Source organism: Typopeltis vanoorti, chromosome 17 (assembly GCF_054136105.1).
Source record: "Typopeltis vanoorti isolate ZY-2024b chromosome 17, IOZ_Tvanoo_1.0, whole genome shotgun sequence".
NCBI classification, from domain to species: Eukaryota; Metazoa; Arthropoda; class Arachnida; order Uropygi; family Thelyphonidae; genus Typopeltis; species Typopeltis vanoorti.
This window is the reverse complement of record NC_143565.1, coordinates 51607057-51623441: the sequence shown is the minus strand read 5'-3', so window position 1 is coordinate 51623441 and position 16385 is coordinate 51607057. Positions and strand designations below refer to the sequence as shown.

At 35.6% G+C, this 16385-nt stretch overlaps 1 protein-coding gene across 4 annotated transcripts in view; it reads right to left on the bottom strand.

Annotated features, from left to right (window-relative positions):
- LOC150097387 (spectrin beta chain-like) overlaps window positions 1–16385 on the bottom strand; it is a 795721-nt gene that overhangs the window by 507071 nt on the left and 272265 nt on the right. For all 4 annotated transcript variants that reach the window (XM_090407783.1, XM_090407784.1, XM_090407785.1 and 1 more), the window contains exon 15: window positions 1470–1586. In XM_090407783.1, coding sequence (XP_090263909.1) covers window positions 1470–1586 — 117 coding nt within the window. The remainder of the gene's footprint in view (window positions 1–1469; window positions 1587–16385) is intronic.

Here is a 16385-nt window from a genome sequence, read left to right as displayed (position 1 = left end):
GTGTACCGGAAAAGCATCTCAGGTGACCTGACCCTAAGCTATGTTAGGTAGGCCTCCTTTTTTGCCCGGACAGCTTAGGTTGGGTTAGGTTTCATATCAATTAATAATTTTTCAAGACTCCTGATGCCAAACACATTCAAGTGCAGGCCAGCTCTCCTATACAAATCCATTCTTTCCTCAAACGAACTCTACATATTCAAAAACTTGTATCCAATCCTTCTGCACAGCTATGCATCAAATGATTTGTCATCATAGCCGTTCTTTGTAATTCATTTCCATCATATCTAGATAATGAATTACAAAGAACGGCTATGATGGCAAATGATTTGATGCATAGACTAACAATTTTTACATTCTCACTCTTCACTCATGCTTTTTTCAACAACCTTTTCATATCCTCTCATACTTAATTTATCACTAGTTAAGTTGTTGGTATCTACCATAATTATGACTTCTTTTGCCTTTCTTTCCTATTTTTAAATTGCTTGCACTATATTTTTAATTTTTGCTCCAGGAAAACTTGACATTATAACCTGCTCATCAATGGCATGTTTTATGATAGTCACCATACCAAATAACATCCTTTTTTTACAATAAGCTTTACTTACCTAATTTTCATTTATTAAATTATTATTTTCATTTATTAAAAGGAATTTAAAGAATCTGGAAGGCAGATGATTGAAAAGTAATACATTTCTCACTTTATTTAACTACTAGTTTCTTGTACCACACCATCATTACAGATGTGGTACAAGACTGCAATTGCAACAATGTCAATTTTAAGAAATTATAAACTTCTTATAAGAAATTTATAAGAATTATAAGAAATACATCTTAGGGGGCTCACCAAATTCTAGGTCTAAATTGCAGAAAACATGAGAGATGAAATGAAGGAAAGAAGCATATTTATCAGTTCCAGGATGGCAAAACAAAATATGCATAGCTAGTCAGAAATTTTGTTATATCATTAAAGTGCAGATATCATGCAATTTTCAATTCAGATGAATCACTATGCATTGTGTGGATTCATTTTTATTTGGCGGTGTGTGTGTGTGTGGTATCCTTAGCAATGGTAGGTGTGTGAGAGAAGATTAAAAACCCCCATGATAAAGCATATCAATTTCAATTTTTAAGGAATAACAAAATACACGTGGAGTTCATCATGTCACACTAATTCCCTGCTATATACAATTTCTAAATAATTCCACCACCCTACAGTAACCATAAAATCATGTTATAACTGAATAAGTTCCTTTGCCTAAATGAAGTTACTTACACACCGTGGTTGTAAATAAACAATCAACTTCATTTATATTCTGGAAAATGGCACTTATGTGATAAATATAAATTTTAATAACAAATGTTATTATAATTTTAATATATAATAAAAAATTTTATTATATACCAAAAATTGTACTAGGAATTATAAAATGGGTATTGAAATTATCTTAACAAATGAATTGACTTACTTTGTGTTTTTTAAGAAGAGATTGTACATTAGCTTCATCTCGCCCAACATCTTCACTAGATACTAAACGAAGAGCATCCAACATCCATGTATCAACATCATCTGCATCTGCAAAAAACTTTAATAACCATACATTAATTAAAAATTAGAATTCAACAATATAAACAGAATTAATTACATTTCTAATTACCAGAATTCATATCATATAATTATTATAGGCAATTCAGGTGCACATTAACTGATGAAATCTGAATGTATTACAAAGCAAAAAAAAAAAAAAGAAGTTTGAACACAGTACTGATAGAGCCAGGTAAAGAGAGTTCTTAACCAGCATCATTATGCTGGTTAAGAATTCTCTTACTAACTCACTAACTCATGAAACCTCACCAGCCTAGTTGGCCAAATGGTAAGTGTATAGAACGGGCTGCATTTTGAAACCCACCATAGGCATGGGTGTTTGTGATTGTCTTTGAGTGGTTGATGAATTTCATTGCCTGGGATGGGACCACCACACCACTTATTGGAAGACTTGAAATAGTTCAATGTTTGTTCTCTATAGCAGGATTCTTATGCTATGTTAAAACATTTAAAAAAAAGTTTATATATATATATAGAGAGAGAGAGCCTCCACAGCTCAGTCAGTATGAAAGAGGCCCTTTGGTCGGAAAGACCTGGGTTCGATTTCCATCAGTGACATGAGGAACCTTTATCTGGTCTCTTTCGACTAAAGGCGAGTTAACCAGTCTAATACAGAGGTGGAGGATTTTTTCTCCTGGTAACTTGAGTTTTTTTTTATCTCTCAAAAGAAGCAAATCAGTTTGTGAACACACACACACAGCTACAGTCATAAAATATACTACAACAAGGAAGGCAAAGGCAACCTTGCTCATAATCATCTCCCTAGTTCATCATCATCACCCTCACCAGCCATATGACTGAGGGAATAGGATATATATATATATATATATATATATAAAATTCATAAAAATAGAAAACAATATGTGTAGGTCTGCAAATAACCTTTGCAGATAATCTCTGTTTGAAAAGAAAAAAGAAAAAAAATTTCTAAAATTTTAAGTTCACATGCAGTTAACAAATTAGCTAATTCAGCCATTATTCCAAACAAGCAGGTACTGTCAACAGACTAAAAAACAGTATTTAAGCTACAATCTGCTAATTTATGAGTATGAGAAATATTTGAAACCCAGTAAAATTCAAAAACCAGCTACCACCGAATACTCCCAGATTTGAGACTTTGTAGAGCATTTTTAAAATGTATAAAGGAGTTAAATAAGAAAGTACTGTTATTTTTATTAGTGTGTAATAATTTTTTGACATGTGATAGACACTGGCTTAAACCTGCATTATGATCAAGAACATAATATTCTTGAATGCGAAAATTCACAGGTGTCTATATGAATTTCCTCATAAGAAATATAATCAGCTCTCACTATCACAGACACTGTTGTTTAAGAGAGGCTTGTGCCATGAGATGTTTCTTATAATTAACACAAAAAACACAAGTAATAACTAATACTATTTATATAAGGCCATATATTTCAGCCTGAATATTACAGGCCATTCTCAGTGACAATAACAGTTAATTACCAAGTAGAATGCAAATAATGGATTGATATGAAAAAGTCAGAGCCGCATGATGTTATACTTATGCAATTGAATAATTAAGGAAATATTGTAATATTCATAATTCATTAACTACTTAAAAAAAGAAAAGAAAATATTGATGTAATTATAAAAGACAGAGGTAGTCATTTCAATTAAGTTCAGACAGTGAAGTAAGGTCTCAGTGCTTTCTTTCAACAATCATTCAAATTTATACCGATATTGATGAAGTGAGCATGTTTCAGACCATAGAATGTTGGGGCTGTACCTATTCCATGCTGTGCCAAGCCAGATTTTACAGATTTACTGTAAAATCTGGATTGGCACCATTTATCCAAAGTAAGAACGATGACAGTCACAAGGAACTTGGTAGACTCCAGGAAGAGTAAGATGAGACCATTTGTCTTTTGAAGATGGAAACCATGCTGATAATTCATTAAGCAAAGTAGCCACGAAATTGTATATCTTAAAGATTCCATAAATATAAGGAATTGGACCTCAACGTACTGTTTCCTTATTTGAGCCAGGATTATAGGAATTAAAAAGCTGCTGTCCTTTCTGAGAAACCTGAAAGGACAACATTTTAGATACAGAAATACTTTGCTGTTTAAGAATTCCTGCTGTAATAGTTGAGGTGTAAAACAAATAGTATGAGCATGTCACAAAAGTTCTATAAATCCAGTCTTCAATGATGGATGGCAAGCTGATTGTTGTTGAATGTAGTGTCCAGTGAAAGTAGGCTTTCGATAAACTGAAGCAATTAATTCACCTGATGATGAGCAAAGGAGTAAAATATCTAAAAAGGACAATTTCTTGTCTTTTTCCATTTCCATAATAAATTTAATCTGTGGATGTAGACTGTTTACATTATATATTAGTGTTCTTGTATTCTCTTTTCTACAGAGAACCCAGTATGTCCAAATTAAGAATGATGACAGTCACAAGGAACCTGGTAGACACCAGGAAGAGCTAGAGAAGCAAGAGGAAAAAGAATGAATTTGAAAGAATAACTCTACTGTATGCAGATGGTATGTGGATGACTGATGCAGAAGTGATTGTTCAACTAATGAGCAGCCATTTTGATAAAAGCTATCAACCTGGTATATGCAACATTGAACCCACCGCTACCTCTTCACCATATGGAGGAAACTCGTGTGAATGAGAAGGAAGTACTAGAGCTGTTGCAAAAATTGAATAAGAATTCTGCAATAGGAACTGATGGGCTATCAACACAGATGCTAAAAGAGTATTCAACTGAACTGGCTATTCCCTTCACCAGGCTATATAATTTGAGTCGCAGAACAGGGAAGATGCCACAGGAGTGGAAAGAATGTATGGTAATCCCATTGCACAAGAGTGGTGCAAAGACCACCAACTATCGACCAATCAGTATCTCGGAAGTGGTGGTGAAGATTTTGGAAAAGTTGATAAGGGCTAGTATTCAGAAATGGGTTGACAGAGAATCTCTACTTTGCAATGAACAAATTGGTTTACTAGGGAAGGTCATGTTTTAGCAACTTGCTCACATTCTATAATAAAGTTACCACTGAACTGGAGGAGGGAAATGGATAGGCGATGATGCTTTTGGATTTTGCTAAGGCTTGACAGAATACAGCATGGAAGACTGTTGCATAAATTGGAGAATATGGGTTTGGATTATAAAATATTAGTGTGGATAAGAGGATGGCTGACTGACAGATATCAAAAAGTGGTATATGGGGGGGGGGGGAGAGAGAATCTACAAGATTTAAGGTAACTAGTGGTGTACCACAAAGATCAGTCCTTGGTCCACAGTTATTCAAACATTAATGACATTGAGAAGGATCTGATAGACAACATACAACTATTTGCCGATCACACAAAAGATAGGTAGGGTAATCAGGAATGCAGCTGATATGCAATACTTGCAGAATGACTTTGCACTTTGGTATAATTAGATATCCAACGTCAAATTGAATTGGTGAGATTATGCTAGAAGAAACTGACAAGGCTCGAGATCTTGGTGTTTTAGCAGATAGAAAATTGAATTCAGTGGTCATATAGCAAAAATTGTAAATACAACTTAGAGAACAATGGCAATGCTGAAATGAACCTTGACATGTAAAGAAAAGGAAGTCATTTTGCCTCTATACAAGGCCTTGATAAGATCTCACTTGGACTACTGCACACAGGTATGGTCTCCTAGCTTCTGCACTGATTCTGATACAGTGGAGAGAATGCAAAGGAGAGTGTCAAAAACGATATCAGGATTATGGAATACTAATTATGAACACAGATTGAGAATTTGTAGGTTGCAGACACCAGCAAACAGGAGAAAGAGAGGTGATATGACTGAAACTTACTTAATTTTGAAAGAGTTATACAGAATTTCAGTAGATGGAATATTTCATTTTATGGAAGGTGGGAAAAGGATATGCAGGCATCCATGGAAGGTGAGAATGGATGCTGTTAAGAAGGGGGTTAAGACTAGATTTTTCTCTCATACAGTAATGTGTAACTGGAATGGACTGCTGTTGGATGTTGTGTATACAAGTAGCATGAACGAATTCAAGAACAGGTGTGACAGCTGGTGTGAAAATTATAGCCTCCCTCGATGAGTTCTAGACTCCCTGGAGGTCTCTCAATAATAATAATATAAAAAAGTAGGTAATTCATCTTCATTATGTGGCCAGATAGCAAAAACTTCATCTATATAATGAACTCAAAATGAAGGATGAGGGTATATAGATAAGAAAAGGATGTCATCTAAATGTTCTAAATAAAAGTTAACAAGGGTGGGGAAGGGCAGACTTCCCACTGCAGTTTCTTCAACTTAACTGTACAAGTTATTCAGACATATAATACATCCAGTGTATAACAAAGTCAAACAACTTGATTATATCCTGTGGAAATGCTTACAAAAGTAGATGTGATATATCCTCAAGAGGAATATTTGTGAAGAGTGATTCTATATCAAAGCTAGCCATTATATCAGATGGACTGTAGGGAAACATTTTTCAGTTTATCTAGAAAATCGGAAGGATTTTTTATGACGTGCTAAGATTTGGCTATTCAATAAGTAGATGAATCTATGCAGACATCCCTCTTCTTCCAATGGTCGACTGGATTAATGGGTGGAAGCAACAATTTTTTTTTCTATTTTTTTTTTTTTTTGTTTATCAATTTTATAAACAGATATTTTTGTATTTTTAATTTATTTTTTACATAGTGCAGAAACCTTGCTTTAGAGGCCAAACATGAAACTTATTCAAGCCACTTCAGGCCTCCAATAGGATGGTCTCACACCAAGCAACAAAATTCATCTCCCACCTAAAAATTTGATGAACACGAAATGAACACTCTTTCAAAATATTTCCATCTATAAATGTGTAAAATTAAATCTATCTTAAATGATTTTTAAAGCTTATCTAGTATTTTAAACGTAATTTCTGGTAATTTAGATCAAGATATACATTATGCATTAAAAATTTCAAGTGGAATGCAAACAAGAGTACATATCAAAAAAGTCGTAAAAAAACTTTGAATGCGAAAAGACAGCTGGAGTAGATGATATTCAACAAGAAATGCATAAGTATGGAGGTACAAAAGGTTTGCAGATAATTCAGAAAGCCTGATATTTTCAGAAAAAATTTATGAACACTAGTATTACAAATGCTAGTGTTCATAAATATATTAAAAAGGATTCTGATAATTTAAAATGGTTCTGTAATGTGCCTACTGTTCTGCATGGGCACATATTCTTGTCTCCAAAGTGACTGAATCAACACTTGAATTTATACTTAATATGCATAGGATTTAAGGATTTAACATTATCTCAGCAGACTTCCATATTTTTGTTTCTACTCTATTGTACGTGTGTAGAGGCTTAAGTGCTGTGAGGACATCATGTTGGAGGCTTAATGGATTTTTTACAACACTCAAAAAGAATTAAAATAGAATTTAATACTTCCTATATTTCGTCCCAGTCACTAGGACATCTACGGGGATTACAAAAACAATTAATGTAACATATACACAAATAACAAACAATACTAAGCCCAACCGCGTGGGTGACACTAAAGTCCTATCTAGGTAGAGCGCCCTCTAAGGGCAATGGTAGGTGGCCTGGAATGTAAGGTGGGAACTCTGGTAATGAGTGTTTCCCAAATCTTCGGAAGCTTAATGCAACCGTATTTATTGAGATTTGGTTGGTTTTTGAGAGCTGCTGCTGCTTCTAAGAAAAGTCTCTCTTTCTTGAATTTGCTGTGGTGGAGCATGGTGGTTTTCTTCCATGATACCCTGTGGGTGGTGTCCAAAACATGGTCAGCCAAGCCTGAATGGCCATAGTTGTGTTTGAAGATGTAAGACTTGTGTTCCTCTAGACGGATGGATGCTGATCTGCCTGTCTGTCCAAAGTACGCCAGCTTACAGGAACAGGGTACTTTGTAAACTCCAGGCAGAGAGAGAGGAGGGAGCTGATCTTTCGTAGAACGGATAAGCCCCACCGCAAACTTGCTACCCTTATCCGTTCTACGAAAGATCAGCTCCCTCCTCTCTCTCTCTGCCTGGAGTTTACAAAGTACTCTGTTCCTGTAAGCTGGTGTACTTTGGAGAGACAGGCAGATCAGCATCCATCCGTCTAGAGGAACACAAGTCTTACATCTTCAAACACAACTATGGCCATTCAGGCTTGGCTGACCATGTTTTGGACACCACCCACAGGGTATCATGGAAGAAAACCACCATGCTCCACCACAGCAAATTCAAAAAAGAGAGACTTTTCTTAGAAGCAGCAGCAGCTCTCAAAAACCAACCAAATCTCAATAAATACGGTTGCATTAAGCTTCCAAAGATTTGGGAAACACTCATCACCAGAGTTCCCACCTTACATTCCAGGCCACCTACTACTGCCCTTAGAGGGCGCTCTACCTAGATAGGACTTTAGTGTCACCCACGTGGTTGGGCTTAGTATTGTTTGTTATTTGTGTATATGTTACATTAATTGTTTTTGTAATCCCCGTAATGTCCTAGTGACTAGGACGAAATATAGGAAGTATTACATTCTATTTTAATTCTTTTTGAGTGTTGTAAAACATCCATTAAGCCTCCAACATGATGCTCTATTGTAGAAATAGTGCAGGATTTTAGCTTAAAATTAACGTTTATTACTGTAGTTATCATGCTTTGTTCATTGTTTTATCTTCATGCTAATTCATCACAACGCTATAATATTAGGGCATCATATCATCATATTAGGCATCACTCCAGTTAGATGTAACACACATCCAACTGTGAAGAAACTAAAAGACATTTTTATTTAAGTTGATTTTCTATCAAACTAGCCAGCACCATCAGAGAAAGCAACTTCCTTCATCAAATTACAATCCTGCTAAGTCTAAACATGTTATAAAATCCCTACTTTTATTACGTGCAGTGTGGTTTAATATGCCATACCATGACCATATAGAAAAATCGGTTTGATAGTAAAGCAAAGAGCATGTTAAAGTGCCAAAAACTTGAAGCCACTACTTTCAACATGTGCTTGGTTGTGCTTGGATCAAAATACATTTTAAAAATTATGCACTCATTCTGGAAAGCCTCCTCATTTATACAGTCTTCCAAAAATCCATAAAGATTGCCCAGTAAGATCCATTATGAATTATACAGACTCTCTAGACTGCTAAGTTTCTTTCATGTCAGCTGCCCATATTCGACAATCCAGACATTCATCAAGAATTTCACACATTTTCTTGAAAAAAAAAATGTTTTTTTTTCAAGAAAATAAAAAAAAAAAACATTTTTTTTTCATTTGGAGGCACCCTCCCTCCAAGTTCTGTTGTTTTGAAACGTCCAACAAATTGTTATCTTATGAAGGCAAACGCGTTTTTGGATGTGAGACGTTTCAAATTTCGGATTATCAGCTTAACAGCTCAAAACAATGAAGAGACAAAAAACATTTCAAATTTTGGCTTATTAGCTTAACGTGGCTCAAAACAATGAAGAGACAAAAAACGTGACATAAAAACGTTTCAAATTTCGGCTTAATCTTTTTATATATATAGAGTGGATATACGAGGTGGTATCAAAAAGTTTCGAGACTAGCTCTGTTTATGAGAAATTACTTTATCTACCTACGTTTACACACTATCACCTTCAAAATAGTCCCCTTGCATAGCAATACAGTGCTCCCAGCATTCCTACCACTTCTGGAATGTGTCCTGGAAGTCTTCTTTTCGAAGAGTGTCAAGCACCTCCTGCGATTCACGCTGGACCTCTGCAATGGTGTCAAAACGGCGACCTCTGAGCTGGATTTTCATCTTCAGGAAGAGGGCAAAGTCCGCAAGAACCAAACTTGGCGAGTAGGATGGGTGCAGAAGTGAGATCATTTGTTTCTGGTGAGAAACTCACGTACGAGGAGAGCTCAGTGACAGGGTGCATTGTCATTGTGGAGCATCCAGTTTTTCGCGAACCACAGATCTGGTTGCTTTTGCCGAATGTCCTCCATCAGAAGCCTTAAAATCTGGCAGTACAACTTGCTATTGGCGGTCTGGCCCCTGGGGACGAATTCTTGATATACAATGCCGAAAAAGACTATAAGCATGCACTTGGTCAAGCAGCTGACCTGCCTTGCCTTTTTCGGTCATGAAGATGATGGGCTCTTCCACTGTGAGGACTGTTGCTTTATCTCAAGGTCGTACCCATACACCCAAGTTTCGTTACCGGTAATGATCCTCGACATGAAGGGTCATCCACGGCACGCTGATGGAGTTCTTGGCAGATTTTGATGCAGTGTTCCTTCTGCTCCTGGTTCAGCAGCCTGGGAACAAACTTGGCAGCAACACGCAGCATGTTCAAATCACACGAGGATTGCCTGGATTGTTCCGTATGACACACCGACAATGGCAGCAATGTTGTGGAGTGTTCTCTGACGATCCTCATGCATAACTTGCCGAATGGTTTCAACATTTTCAGGGGTTGAGCTCGTTGAAGGTCTTCCTGATCTCTTGTCATCTTCCAATAATGTTCTTCCATTCTTGAAGCACACGAGCCACTCAAAACACCTCAAACGACTTATTGCAGCATCGCCATAAACTTGCCGAATCATGTCAAACATCTCTATGGCAGATTTGCCCAGTTTCATGCAGAATTTCATGTTCACTCTTTGTTCTAACTTGCTGTCCATAATGAAATCGCAGACATGGTAACGCATGTGGTCAGAATAGCACCAGTTGCACAGCTCCCAATGTACACAGGATGATGTCTTTTGGCACACTGACTTTTGAAGGTCGGTGCTCCCTGTGATTGTGTGCAGCCTTGTGCTGTCATCTGTTGACGTGTTACAAAACTAGTCTTGAAACATTTTGATACTACCTCGTATATACACAATTAAAAAAGTTAGGCAAGATTAGCTGGTTTAAAAAGTACTATCTCCCACAAAGGGGATAAACATAGACCTATTTAAGTTAGGAGAGTGAAGTAAAGTTTCGCATATTTCTTTATAAAGCCATTCCATGAGGAACCGACTTTTGTGAGGGACTCAAAACCCGAACAGTCTGGGACTTGCATATTCAAACTAGACAGAGTTCATTAGAACAAGACAAGAGTCCTTCACAAAAGTTGGTTCCTCATGGAACAGCTTTATAAAGCAACATGTAAAACTTTACTTCACTCTCTTAACTTAAACAGATCCGATGATCTACATCTATCCCCCTTTGTAGGAGGATGGTACTTTTTAAATTAGCTAATCTTTCCTAACTTTTTTAATTGTGTGTGTGTGTAATTTATTTATTTGTTTTTTTTTAAAATAAGTTAGGAAATTTAATGACCTTTTTAGTTATCTTACATTAGCTACTTAGGTGGTGCCTTTTGGAATTGTCAGTTTAAAGTTAATGTTTGGCTTTTTACATGTACTGAAAATGCCAGTGAAACTCAGGCAAAAATTCTACTAATAAATAATATTTTACGTGAGTTAATTCCGTTATTATAATTTTAATTAACATGTCTACTCAATGTATCTCCTTACTGAAACAAAGCCTCCATTGTTTTTGTCGTTGATGAAAACAATGAAAGCAAACAGTAAAAAGTCAGCTACTGCAACAAATTCCAACTCAAAATCAGCAGAATTCAATACTGGCACCATCAATATCAACAGAAAATAAATGGAACTGGCAGAAGAACTGGATAAAGTATCAGAGTGACATAACAGATATTACTGAAACCAAGAACATAAAAGAAGAGATTTTTCTAATCAACAAATACAAGATATTACAATCAAGCAATAATGATCATGAAAAAAAGTAGTAGCTACATTATTAAACACTAAATATGAGATAATAATCTTGAATGGCAAGCAATATCCAGTAAAGCAGTGTGGTCAAATATCAGAATAGGAAATTGGACGATGAGAATTATTTGTGCTTATGATCCCACAGAAGATTTCACTAAGGAAGTGGAGAAATTTTTCAAAACATTAGAGACAGCAGCTGACAAAAAGAAAAAGCTAGTCGTTATAGATATAAACAGCAGGGTAGGAAATGATCACAAGACACAGAAATGTTTCAGAAAATTTGGAGAAAAGAGCAAAGTTAACAATAATGGTAAGTATCTACTAAATTTCAATTCTGGATATTATTATTGTTATTATTGTTATTTAAGGGATCTCCATGGAGTCCAGAGACATCATGGGAGAGACCCAAATCAAACCATCTCACAAATCCTATCATACCTCTCCTTGAATTCATTCACCGTCAGGGAACTCAGAGCCAATTCTGGCATTCCTTTCCACTTACCCACCACTCTTCATGCAAAAAATCTGGTCAACACATCCCTACTAACCACACTCTTATACAATTTCCACGGATGGCCCCCTAGTTCTCTGACGATTTATCATATATTGAAAAAGTTTGCTTGCATCAATTTCATGAAACCCCTTTAATATCTTAAAAGTTTCTATAATGCCCCCCGCCCCTTCTGCCTAATAACTAAACTCTGTAACCCACAAACCTTCAACCTATCCTTGTATGGAGTATTCCACAGACCTGTCACTATCTTGATCACTCGTCTCTGAATATTTTCGACCACCTTCTGGTACCCAAGATCTGTGCACAGTAGTCGAGATGTGGCTGAATCATAGCATCATAAAAAGGGATAACATCCTTATCTTTACTTGTTAGCATGTTTTTCAATGTCCAAGTAATTCGTTGAGCTATTTTACCAACTTTTGCACTTTGTCCACTGGACTTTAACTCTTTGTCCACTGTCATACCCAAGTCCCTAGCCTCATTAATTTCCTGCAAACCAATACTGTCAATCTGATACACCATATGCAACTTTTTCAACCCGAATTTGCATAACCTTACATTTTGCATTAAACTGACAATCATTATCCTTTGCCCACAATGCCAATTTATTTAAATCATCCTACAGGATATCTACAGAGGATACCTTTATCAATTATTGCTCTCTGCAGTTTCACATCATCAAACAACTGAATATCCCCCCCCCCTCTTAAATCTTTCCCTATATCACTGATATACAAATTAAAGAGTAGCAAGCCCTAGTACTGAATCCTGAGGTACTCCACTAATCATATCATTCTCCTAGACTCCACTCTACCACATACTACTTTCTGGCGTTTGTCCCTGACATTCCCCTATCCATGCTACTAGCCTCATATCCATTCTCATCCTCTCCAGTTTTTGTAATAGTTTTCCATGTGGTATTCTGTCAAATGCTTTGGCAAAGTCGAGCAGTATCATAGTGCAGCCATTACCTTTATCCAATTCTGCTGCTTTATTTTAAAATGTGAATAAGTTACTAAGACAGAACCTTTACAAAGCCATGCTGTCCACCATAAAGTATCGCATCCCTATCCACCCACTGTTGTATTTTACCTTTCACCAACTTTTCCAATACTTTTAACAACCACTCTTGGTATATTGATTGGTCTGTAGTTTGCTACCTCTGTCTTGCATCTACTTTTATACAATGGTACTATCTTTCCACTCCCTTGGAACCATGCCAGAGATGTAACTACATTGAACAATGTCAGAGGCAATGCCAATTTTCTTGCACATTCACATAGTATATGAGATGATATGCCATCCAGTCCCACTGCTGTGTTCATATTCATATTTTTTAATATACTCAACACCTCCTGTTGATCTATCTCAATGCTGATGTGTGTGTGCATCTCTTTAAATTTGCATAAGTGCACTCAGCAATTCAACTATTTCTTTTGGTTAAGTCATCTTCCTACCATGAGCATTGTTTAAAGTCATTCTACCATAGGCATTTTCCCTCTTACTTGCAACATAATGAAAAAACTCTTTTGGTTTTACCTTGGCCTGATTGCATAATTCTCTGTCATAGTCTGATTTGGCCTTCCTTACCATACTATTGCCCATCCTGCTTACACTTTGTACTGTTCATGAGTATGCTGTTCACTTTTTTCTTTATATTTCCTCCACAATGTTTTATTTTTTTTGCAGCCCTTGCTTTATATCCCTACTCATCCACTTAATTCCAACTTAGTTTATCCTCCTGACCTTGGGTATGCAGTCTGATACTGCTACTCTCAAGCAATCTCTGACCACTTGCCATGCGCTAATGACATTCTTTCCTTGTAGCTTCTTAAGCCATGGCACCATTCCAAGATGACTCCCAAGTCTGTCATAATCACCAGTCTTGTAGATGATCATAAACTCCCCTTCTTCACAGAGAACTCCACGTGTTTGGCAACTTCCCAGAACAAGACTGTATGGTCACTCTCCTCCAATTGGAGGCAAAGTGCCTAACTTGGTTACTGATACATCTTCTGATGCTCCTATCAGATCCAACACCCTCAAACCCCTTGTTTGTAATTATCATGTAATTCATGTAATTATCCCTAAGCAACTGTATAAATCCCACTTCCATTTTGCCGGGCCCCCTTCAATCAATGTCCCCATAGTTACAGTCTACCATAATAATTGTTCAGCCTACACTCATTACCTTTCACCAACTTTTATGGATAAGTCATTACTAATGCCATGTTCCAACATAAAGATGTGCACAAATTCACCTTGAGAGATGACACAAGAAATACAAAAAGTCTCAGTGACTATGAGAGTGTAGATAGTGACACAAGGAGATGCAACACATAAGGAAAGACTCTGTGACTATGTCATTGCTGATACTGATATCATAATGTTAGTTTAGGACACAAGAGTATACAGAGGATTTGAAATAGGGAGTGATAACCATTTAGTTTTCAGCAGTATAAAATTGAATATCATACAGAAAACAAAGAGTTTTAAAAAGAATCAAAGTTGAGCAGGTTTCAGAGATGAACTGTTGACTCAAATACACAAATTTTACATAAGCAAAAATGAAATAAGAGGAAAATGGAAAAAGAAACAAGATTCAAAAATTGAAAAAGATTTGAAATGTGAAAGATTTGGGTGACATATATTTTAAAAAGTTCTTGGTACTTCATGAATCTATTCTAGACTGTGATAGAGTCATAAGAATCGCAGCATGAAATTCTTTGGATTTGATGCTGAAGATATCAATTATTTACACTGAAAAAAAGCAAATATTAATATTTAAAAATGCTATTATGGATATTTTATAATTTTATAAAGAAAGTGAAACTTTCATGTTAATAAAAGTAAATAAAAGATTAAAGTGCTACTGGAATCAATCAATACAAAATCTAGTCAGATTTGTAATCTAATTTAGAAATAATTTTTAAAAAAAATTAAGTTATTTTCAATTATTTTTATTTCAATAAATGGACTTTGCTATCACTTTCAGGAACTAAGTCTTAAAAAGAATGAAAGTTGAGCAGCTTTCATAGGTGAATTGCAGACTCAAATACACAAACATTACACAAGAAAAAATGAGTTTAAAAATAAGATCCAAACCTTGGAAATTCACTGGCACACCCTGAAAAACTGATTCAACCACAGAGGCATGCAGCAAGGTTGTCTTCATGGAAAGAAAACCAGAACTCCATGTTAGACTCAGGAAGTTAAAGAAGCAATCAAGGAAAAGAAGAAAGTGCATTGAAAGTTTCTGGCAAGTAAATCACAGTATGTGCTATATAAAGAATATCGAGAAAAATGTAGGAAAGCAAGCGATATGAAAAACTTGCTAAACAAGTCATGGGAAGACTGTTAAGAACATAAAAAAAATAAACATAAGAAAGTGACAAAATATTCTAGAGATTATCAAGAAAAGTTAAAAATGGAGAAAAGAGTACTGAAGAAAGGAATCAAAGATGATACAGGTGACATCTTCTTTTTCTTTGAGTGCCATCTCCTATCAGAAGTCTGTGACCACCTTGTCAAATTTTGGGCAATCCTCAGCCACTCTGAACAATCTGATGTCTACCAGCCAAGATTTTCTTTGTCTTCCTTGTCCTCTTCTTCTTCCATTTATCTTCCCTTTTATAATCAATTGAAGTATCTTATATTTTTTTGCAAAGTAGGTGACCAAGATAAGCAGTTTGTCTTCTTTTTATGGTATCTAAAAGTTAGTGATTTTCCCATTTGTTCCAGTATTTCCTGATTGGACGTTTTTGCTGTCCATGGGATTTTGAACATTTGTCTGTATAACCACATCTCAAAGGTTTCAAATTTTTTATTGATGTTGTCTTCAAAGTCAAAGTTTCTGCACCATACAGATCACACATAGCATTTAACCATGCATACTCTAAGCTCTAAATTTAAATTGCTGTTACACAGTGTTGATTTCATCAGGAGAAAATGTTTTCTTGTCATTTCAATTCTATTTTATTTTATTTCTTTCTGGACTGCATTCTTCATTTAACCAGCATCCGAGATATAAAAATTGAATATAAAAATATTCCGAATTTCAAAATAATTCCTACTCTGAAAGATTACTAAATGAAACAAGTGCATGGTGGTAAAAAACACTCAAGAACAATACAATCAGGAGTACATGCCAATACAATACTAGATAAAAAGCGATAAAAAACCTGAAATATGGAAATGCAGCTGGAGTAGATAATATTCAACTAGAAATGCTCAAATACAGAGGTGTAAAGGTTTTACTGTGGCTACACTGTAAAATTCAAGAATGATCACAGGGCTAAATTCCAGATGACTGAAGTAGAACTTTCATAGTACTCATCTATTAAAAAATAAATAAATAAATAAAAAAACAGAGAAATATGGAAGAATTTTCACTTTGAGACAAAAAGTTGAGAAATTATCGAAATAAAAGAATACTTATCTAAGTTTTGTAGACTGGAAAAGGCATGTGGAGAAAAGCTGTTTAAAATGCTACAATTATATGGTGTAAATAGGCC